Here is a 9,143-nt window from a genome sequence, read left to right on the forward strand (position 1 = left end):
CAAGCCTCCGGGCTGACCACCCAGGCCGAAGGACCAAGAAAGGCGGGTAGGCGAGCCAAGCGGCCGGGAGGAGAGGAAGCGAGGGCAGGGGGCGGGTCTTCCGTGGAGAAACCACGCCCCTCCTTGCTCGTCGCTGACTGGTGGCGACGATAGGCCGCGAGGGTGGGTGTGTCCCGGGAGGCGGGTGCGCGCGCGCGCTCGCCCGCGTCGGAGGACCGGAAAGGAGGCGGGGCCGCGGCGGCACGCGCTCCCGGAACGCGCGCGGCGCAGGCGGCGCCGATCGCAGGGAGCCGGTCCGCGGCCGGAACGGGGTCCCCGGTGTGCGTGCGGAACGGGGCTCGGGGGAGACGGTCGCGATGAACACGGTGCTGTCGCGGGCGAACTCGCTGTTCGCCTTCTCGCTGAGCGTGATGGCGGCGCTCACCTTCGGCTGCTTCATCACCACCGCCTTCAAAGACAGGAGCGTCCCGGTGCGGCTGCACGTCTCGCGGATCATGCTGTGAGTGTGGCCGAGGCCCGGCCGGCGGGGCGGACGCCTGGACCGGGCCGGGGTGGGCGCCGAGGCCGGGCCGGTGCGCCGGGGGCCGCGCGGGCAGGGCGTCCGCGCCGCCCCGGGGGCCCCCGCTCCTGGGCGGCCGTCGCCCCCCGAGGGCGGACGCCCCAGTGGACGTCGCGGGCTTCTCGGCTTCCCCTCGAACTCCCACCCCTGCACCGCAAATTCCCGGGCTTGCTCTTAAATTTTAATTTTGAGTGTTACTCAGGCCAGTGCCTCCGCTTCCTTCCTGTTCCTCACTTCCCCCCGCCCACGCCTGGCCAATGAGGGAGCAACACAACAGCAGAGCCGCGCCGCCGCCGCCGCCCGCCCGGGCCCCCGGGCTCCCGGGCTGGCTCCCGGGCCGGCCGCCGCGGCTCGGCTGTGCCGTGGACAACCGGACTTGGCCCCGTCGGACGTGCCCGCTCCAGTTCTTGTCCTGCCTCCTTCCTGGGCGGCTCGTACTCGCAGCCGCTTTGAAGTTGGCGAGAGAGGTTAGGAGGCGCTGAGAGCGTGCAACATCCTAGCGCTCTGCTACGGCGCTTTGGGTATTTTTTTAAGAGTCAGCCGCTTGAAGAAATCTGCGAAAATGCCCGAAATGGGATTTCAGAATGACGTTGTCATGTCGTTAATGCCTGTTCTATTTTTCCTTGGTAATTTTTGTTCGCTAGCACTTTTTTTTTTTTGATACGTAGCTTTTCCACCCCCCCCCCCCCCCCCCCGGTTCTTACATCTTGTGTATTCCATCTTGCATCAAGTTCACTTTCGTCCTTCAGCGTTAGTTTTCTTGATTTCTTTGTCGGAGTCGCCGACAAGCCATTCATCGAATAGCCACCTCTATTGTGAAAGAGCTACTTCCAAGTGCCCCCCCCCTGCTTTTTTTTTTTGCCTCCCTCTATTGCTGCTTGCTAGATACCGGTTTTTAAATCCAAAGAGACACAGGCACTGGTAGCTGTTGTCAGTCTTGAGCAAGTTTCTTACCGTCCTGGGCCTTAATTTCCTTTTGTCTTGAATGGAAATAATGCCCAACTCGTAGGCTTGTGAGGATTATTTGAGATAATTATGAAAAATACATTGTTGGACCTGACGCAGACACACAGTAAGCACTCAATAAGTAGCAGGGCTTATCATCTTAGCTTCGTTTTCCCACACCACCTGTAGTCGTCCGTGACCTTCTGCCCCTGCTACCGAATGGCTTTCAGCAAGTGCTTACGCTCCCTTTGAGCAGTTTTCACACTCCCCGCCCCCGTCTCCCCATTTTGCTGGGGATTCTCTTTTAAGGTGTATGCGTAGAGCTACAGACCTAATTTTATATTGGATTAAAATTTTTATCCTCTTTTCACACTTACAAGTTTCTCTGATTTTTCCTTGTTTCTTTGTGGGATTGCCTTTCCACCTGTGCCTCCAACTACATCCTTTCTTTCACTTTAAGGAATTATGTGAATTGTGTGTGCTGTTATGTTTGAAGGATGGTAAAACTTTTATCTTTATTTTTAGAAAAAATGTAGAAGACTTCACTGGACCTAGAGAAAGAAGTGATCTGGGATTCATTACATTTGATATAACTGCAGATATCCTTTAAGAATATATTTTATTGCTTTCTCTGTGGTGGTATAATGATATACATGTTGTTTAGTGATTTGGGGCAGGGGTAGTGAGTCTGATTGTCCCTTGAATCAACCAAACTTTAGAAGTTTCTATACCTGTGTTTTCACGGGTAAAATAGTTTTTTTTTTTTTTAATTATTTATTTATTTGAGAGAGCGAGAATGAGAGAGAGAGAGCACATGAGAGGGGGGAGGGTCAGAGGGAGAAGCAGACTCCCTGCTGAGCAGGGAGCCCGATGTGGGACTCGATCCCGGGACTCCAGGATCATGACCTGAGCCGAAGGCAGTCGCTTAACCAACTGAGCCACCCAGGCACCCACGGGTAAAATAGTCTTAATACCTCCTCATTCACACCTTGAGAAAATTTATTTATGGGTTTTTCAGTTATTATTTTGTGAACCGACTTTAAATTTTTCACAGAAACGTTAAATAGATTGAAAGCTTTAAGAGAGTTTGAATCTATATTTCAGGAAGAAAAAGTAAAATCGGGTCATTTGGATTATAGAAGGAGAAATGTCACCAGTGCTCAGTCTTCCTAGATCGAATATTTCATGTACAATCCCAAGTAATACATCCATATTTTATGACAGCAGAGAGAAACATATGTTAAAAAAGTGAATTGGCATCTGTTAAGGTTTAGAAGGTCATTATCAGAATGATTACTGGGTAAACCATACTAGAATTTTGCCATCATAGTTTTTTTTATAAGTACTTTTATAATAAGAGTCAGAGAAATCTTAATATTTAAAAGAGTTGCTTTAAAATGGGGATGATTTAATATTTTCTCTTTATCTTGAGTTTCCAGCGTTTGATAACTCTGTCCATTTTGGCCAATTTAATCTTCTTTTAGGGTCTTAGATTAATGTCTTGGCAGCGTTGTTCCCTACCATGTCTCGTCTGATCACACCTGCCTTTTTAAGACCTCAGGATTAAGATTGGCGATGGTGATTGCACTGTCCGAACTTCTGGAAAGCAGCTATGAGAACAGTTGAAGCAGATGACGGACCTGGGGAGTTTACCTGAAATGGCTCTTTACAGCCATGGAATTACTTTAACTTGATTTTTTTTAGAAATAAAGTGTTGGGTTTAGAAGTAGAATAGAAATTAGTTCTCTAGGCACTTTTTTAGGAAATAGAGTGCAACTGTCAGAAGAGTCCTATGGGAAACTTGGTATGTCTGCTTTTAAGTCTTCGTGTCGTTTTAAAACAATCTAGTAGGAGGGAGTTTGGATCTCTTATGGAAGTAGTAACGTTATCTGGAGAATTATAGTGAAATTTCCTGACGTCTCAACTACTGTATATTTCTCAATGTCATCATTTATAGTTTAGTTGGATTTTTGTAATGCTGCTGCTAAAACTTGAAATTGGGCCTGTTTTTATAAAGAGCTCTCATAGATTTCTCAATTCTACAACAGTGATTCTTGGTAGATACACATCTCTAAAAGCAGAATATAATGACCATGTTGCTATCAGTATGTGTAAATGCGTGTAATAAAATGACTTAGCCATTTACATGTAATACTTAATAAAATCCAAACACTAACTCAGTTCATTTTGCAGTGGCATAGGTCTTGTAATTAATCCTTGTGAATTTTTTTTTTTTTACCTCTGGTAAGCTGATGAAATCAGATTGATGTTCAGCTGTATATTCTTAACCAAAGCACTTCGTGGACTGAGACATTTTGATCTCTCCTGGCATGTGTCCAAAAGCAATGTGAACAATTTATTATACTTGGTTTAATTACATGAGCTGGTTCATGTTTGCCTGTCAGTAAATGTAAATTGTGATGATTGGTTATACTTGAGAACTTCCATGGAACTGAATGTGCTTGAAAGATTAAATCCTCTTTCTTTTAGACCTAGTTAATGTTACAGAAAGCTAAATTTTGTATTGCTCTGTTATTTTCTTATTAAATCATGGTTAGTGACGCAGGGAATGGTGCTAAGAATCTCACTGATGTTTTTTTTTTTTATTTTGAAATGAGCTGGATTTTATAACTTGTCTTTTATATATTTTTATTAAATTAGTGTCTCAGTATGTTTCTGGGCCACTTTTTTTTTTTTCTATTTTAGTATTAGTATTGTGGATAATTAAGAATAAGATTGGTTTAAAAGTTGTATGCTGCTTTATGATTTATATATTCCTTAATTTGTTTACATCTAGAGAATATATTTGATTGGAATGTTAAGCAGTTGTTTCTTTATTTATCAGCAGAATATTCAACAAAAAATAATGTAAGTATATATAGATAGATTTTAATAGACCTTTAAAATCTCATTCTTCATGAAAGGGTATAAATCTTAAATATTCAAAATAGCTGATGTGAGTTGTTTGGGAAAAATCACCAGCCTCTGGAGAGGTGACTACTAAGAAAACATCTCCTTTGATTGGTAGCCTCTTTTTTTTTTGTTTGTTTCTGTAGCCCTCTAGTATTGTGGCCTCCAGAATGGGGTGCATGCAGGGTAATCGGTAGGTATGTAAGGAAAATCATTAAGAGTTACTATTTCTTCTCTTACAGAGTTAGTAAGGGTTGCCAGTTTTTCAGTTTGTTAGCTTTTTACTTGACGTTAAGATGGAGTGGCAGCTTGTAAGCTCCTGACATGCTGTACTAAAAACGAGAGGGCTAGCTATATATTTCGGTGTTTAAAATAAAAGGGAAAGAAGTTAAACTTTATGAATACTTGCAATATGGACTGACATTAATATGCTCAGTCCCATAGTCAGACGGTCGCATGTCTCGGACAAGGTGCAGGTCCTCTGGGGTAAGAGGAGGAATTCTGCATGGCACAAAGTTGACCATTTTGCATGCATTTATTCATTCAAGTTCAGCATTTTGGAAAGTTGTGCAGGGTAATCCAGTTCAGTGGGTGATGTTACCTAGTTTTAAATAAATGAATCCTCACAAAACGGAAAAAACGGCTTAAAAAGATTCCTGCAAAGAAATGACACATTGAAAATAATGTGAATGGTTCGACCACGTGTAAGCAGCAGGAGGGCAGCAGAGCCGATGTGTGTTCCTCCACAGCTCCTCAGCCACAGTAATGGATTAGAGAAAGTTGGCTGAGAAAATGCAACATTGGTCAAGAGTATTATTTGAAATGCAAATTTACGTTCACTGTCAGTGATGATATATCATCTAATGACAATAGTAATGTGTACTGCGCACATAATTTGTAAATAAAAGTGTATATTTTGGGGTTTGTGCTCAGAAATCTTTGGAGACCATTTCCAGTGATAAGATCGGAAAGGCAGTTGTTGAATTATGAGTCTACTAAGAAATGGGGATGTGGAGCTGCTGCACGGGAGTAGGATTCTTTAAGCTAAAGTAGTCTTTCCACAGCTTTGATTGGAGAAAAGATGGCAAGGTATTTGGATCAGCAAAATCTGTGACCTGTGTTTACAACTCTCATTACCCATATATGTAATCAAAAACTGGAAAGATAACAAATTTTTGAATCCTGTCAGATTATTTTAAAATCCGCCTAAATATTTCTGTTTTTCTTTTGATGTGAGCTGTTTTGATAGTCTTACTAAACCATCTATCTACAGTTAACATCTCCATCTGTTGAGAAATACTTTCCTTTGCTTTGGAGTTGTATGGGATTCACCAATTTCAGGACTTAAAAGTAGTCTTTTTATTCATAAACTAGAGTTTATCAGAAATTTTGTAATTAAAAGCTACTAAACTATTAGATTAAAACACTTAAAATTATTAATTTGTCATTGAAATTTATTGGTCCAGTCTGATTGAGAGCTTTTTTTTGCAGATGAGAGTAAGGATTGAGATATTTATGTAGAATGTCGCCAAAACAGAAATCCCCTGAAAGTGTTAAGTAAATGAGTGTGATAAATGAATTAAAATAGGAAGGTGAAATCCATGGAATTAAAATGTGCTTCTGTGTTGTTTTTACCTAAGTCACCCTCATGTTTGTATCAGCATGGTCTAGAGGTAACTTGTAGATAGAGATGAGTCCACTTCTGTATTCTATTGGAATTGTATTCACTTTCAAGGGGTGAAAAATTAATCAACTTTATCTGTTGATGGGCTTGATTAGTTAACTGGAAGTTTTAGTACTTCAATTCATTTTAACATTTATTTTGAGCATGTCTTTTATGCCAAATATTTTGTTAGGCACTAGGATTATTGGGTTGAGTAAGTTTTGATCCCTGCCCTTGAGAATCAGCAAAATGTTAGAAAGAACATAGAGAAAAAGCTATTCTGAAGGTGAGAATAACGACTGTATACACACCTACCATTCTACAAGTCTCAGCAAATTATCCAGATTAATACGTCGCCTTCTTGGCAACAGGTATACCTAAGGTTTGTTCATAATTCTGGTCTACCCCAGTGTGACTAGTAAGTTCATACAGCTTGGAACTTGACAGATCATTGCTTTGGTGAATGAATAAATGTACATAAAAAGTCATTTCACTTTGGCATATCTTAGATTCTATGTTCTTCTGTCTTAATGTTTCTGTTGAATGTTAGAAAGAGGCTTTATGGTGAAGATTTGAACCTTCTTAGAAATAACGTCCACGTTTCTTTTCAGCAAATGTAGTCACCACACGCTGAGCAACTGGCCTCCCAGGCTAGTAGTAATGGATGATAGCTTAATAAGAACAGATTTATTAGGATTAATAGTGGTCACAAATGTATTTTCTCTCCATTTTATGTCCCTCATTTTCCAAACAGAACTTGTTTTTGATATGTCAAAATAGCGGATTAAAAGAATTGACTTCTAGAATGTTCCATAATAAAACAATGATGCAATGTAATGTAAAGGAAAAATATTTAGAAGGCTTCATGTCTTTAGTGATTCCTTGATAATTTGAAGACCTTGGAGATACATAAATATTCATGACCTCATCTGGCACTGGAGACCTGTATCAACAGTGTGGTGGAACAGGAATGGTTGTCTTGGTTTCTCTGACACTATGCAGAAGGGTCTCAGAAGTTTTCCAGGGAATTTAATCCCTTTTACAGGGATTGTAATCCCTTCTGTTTCTCCAAGGGCCTCACTCTGGAGTGCACATGGGTCTAAAACCTTGTAGTAAGCTTTGAGGGCCCTAAGTAATACAGTTGCTTTAGCAAAAGCAATGATTTCCTTTAGGGAAATAACCTTTTGTCCCAGAAAAGTTCAGCTTCTTGTTTCTGTCCACTTGTTACTATTTTGTATGCTTGTATTTTAGCAGTTCCCTCAAAATTTATATTCATTAATGTAAATTAAATTATTTGCCTAGCACTGCTTTTAATTTAAGTGACAAAGATACAATTTCTGATGAGTTACCTAATTAATTTTCATTTTAATGTAGGCTCTGAACCAAGTTGTCCTCTGGGACAAGATTGTTCTGCGAGGTGATAATCCAAAGCTGCTGTTGAGAGATATGAAAACAAAATATTTTTTCTTCGACGATGGAAATGGCCTCAAGTGAGCAATTCGTTGTCATTCTTTGTAGTTTTTGTTTTAAAGAAAGTGATTAGAGGGTAAAAAGGGGTAAGTTGAGAGAGAAGAAATACGGAACCGGAAGGATTGGGTAGAAACACTGCCGGAGACACGGGTCTAAGATAAGCGCTCCGTCCTCTCGCAAGTGAAATGGCCCTTAGCTGCCTCCACTGTGACATACACAGGGGGCCTGGGCTTGCCCAGCTGGAGGGAGGACTGCCGTTGGCAAGGGGCTCCTTCTGGAACGGGAGGAGGAGCAGTCAGGGGGCCGTTCGGGAGTAAAGAGCGCGTCTGTGTAGGAGTTGATGCTGAGGATTCCAGCTGTGCGTAACTTCTCTGAATCCCTGTTTCCTTTCATGCGCAGCAAAGGACTTAGAATAACTGAGGTTTTGGGTCATTGTAACTCCTAAGCTCTGTGAGTAAACACTGGAAAGGAACTTAGGGGAGAGCTGTTGTAACCAAACCTCTGGTTTTGCGGATGAAAGATGGGCGGCCATGAGAGAGGATTTGTTCATGGTCTAGATAATGAGAGAATTCGATTTCCAGTCACTGCCTTCTGGTAGCTAGCTCAAATCTCTTTCTGTATTCTCTCTCTCTCTCTTGTACTCATTTAAACTTTTTGGCCCATAGCTCTAATAACTGTCACTGTGAGTGAGTTTAGATAGGTCATTATGGGATGCCTGATTACAAAAGACTTGAGAGGACTTCTGTTGGTAGATTAGAATTCCGGCTACAAATAGCTGGTTATGAAGTATTTGAACCCGGGTGCTTGAGTTAAAATGTTTTTATTGAACTAAAAATGTTTTCTGCTGACATCTAATAAACATGTTTATTCTGTCTTTTTATAGGGGGAACAGGAATGTCACTTTAACCCTATCGTGGAACGTTGTACCAAATGCTGGAATTCTACCTCTTGTGACAGGATCAGGTCACGTATCTGTCCCATTTCCAGATACATATGAAATAACGAAGAGTTATTAAATTATTCTGAATTTGAAACAACATATTTTTATACTTAATGAATCATATCTCGTTTTTCTCTTCCCTTGCATCTTCATTTGGTTGGTACTTTTCTTTTTTGGGGAGTGGTATAAGAACTAACATCAAAGGCATATTTGAAGGGAAAGGTTAATATGCTACTTAATTTTACAAGCAAAACACACACAAAAAAGGCCGCCAGAGTGGAGTATTATAAAAATAAGACAACTACATAATAAAGATTTATAAAAAATTTATGAGGTATTCCCTATATGTCCATGATTCCTTATGGAATATACAGTGAGCATGAAGAGTAGTTAAAACTTTTAGGTGCCTGTGGAGTTACAAGAACTGTATTTTATGCCTTGCATTCATGCAAGTTCACATTGGGTGTGATTCAGAAGTGGACGTTCTCTTTTTGGGTATCTCTCATTACTGGAAAAATTAAAATGGTTATTTGTAAGACACCTGGTTTACAAAAATAGCCAAAAGTGATGAAATTTTATTCCATTTGTCTTGGGAATGCCCCATTATGCTTGTTTTTCTTAGAGGTGACTAGCAACTTTCTCCACTTAAAGACTAA

At 41.2% G+C, this 9,143-nt stretch overlaps 1 protein-coding gene across 1 annotated transcript; it reads left to right on the plus strand.

The window, feature by feature from the left end:
• Nucleotides 1-213: 213 nt before the first annotated feature.
• On the plus strand, nt 214-8,817 carry SPCS3 (signal peptidase complex subunit 3). The gene is made up of 5 exons (XM_025886095.2): nt 214-499; nt 2,030-2,103; nt 4,296-4,372; nt 7,452-7,567; nt 8,431-8,817. The coding sequence occupies exons 1-5, from the start codon at nt 357-359 to the stop codon at nt 8,561-8,563; spliced, it is 543 nt and encodes a 180-aa protein (XP_025741880.1). The 5' UTR covers nt 214-356; the 3' UTR covers nt 8,564-8,817.
• Nucleotides 8,818-9,143: the final 326 nt, after the last annotated feature.

This window comes from Callorhinus ursinus, unplaced genomic scaffold, assembly GCF_003265705.2.
Source record: "Callorhinus ursinus isolate GAN/ISIS: 27379988/994484 unplaced genomic scaffold, GSC_fseal_2.0 scaffold17, whole genome shotgun sequence".
Classification (NCBI taxonomy): domain Eukaryota; kingdom Metazoa; phylum Chordata; class Mammalia; order Carnivora; family Otariidae; genus Callorhinus; species Callorhinus ursinus.

Excerpts from the sequence above, each read along its gene's own strand:
- SPCS3 (XM_025886095.2), top strand. The coding sequence starts at position 357 with ATGAACACGGTGCTGTCGCGGGCGAACTCGCTGTTCGCCTTCTCGCTG. Across the intron at positions 4,373-7,451 it reads AATATTCAACAAAAAATAAT|GCTCTGAACCAAGTTGTCCT; the intron begins GTAAGTATATAT and ends ATTTTAATGTAG. Across the intron at positions 7,568-8,430 it reads GACGATGGAAATGGCCTCAA|GGGGAACAGGAATGTCACTT; the intron begins GTGAGCAATTCG and ends GTCTTTTTATAG.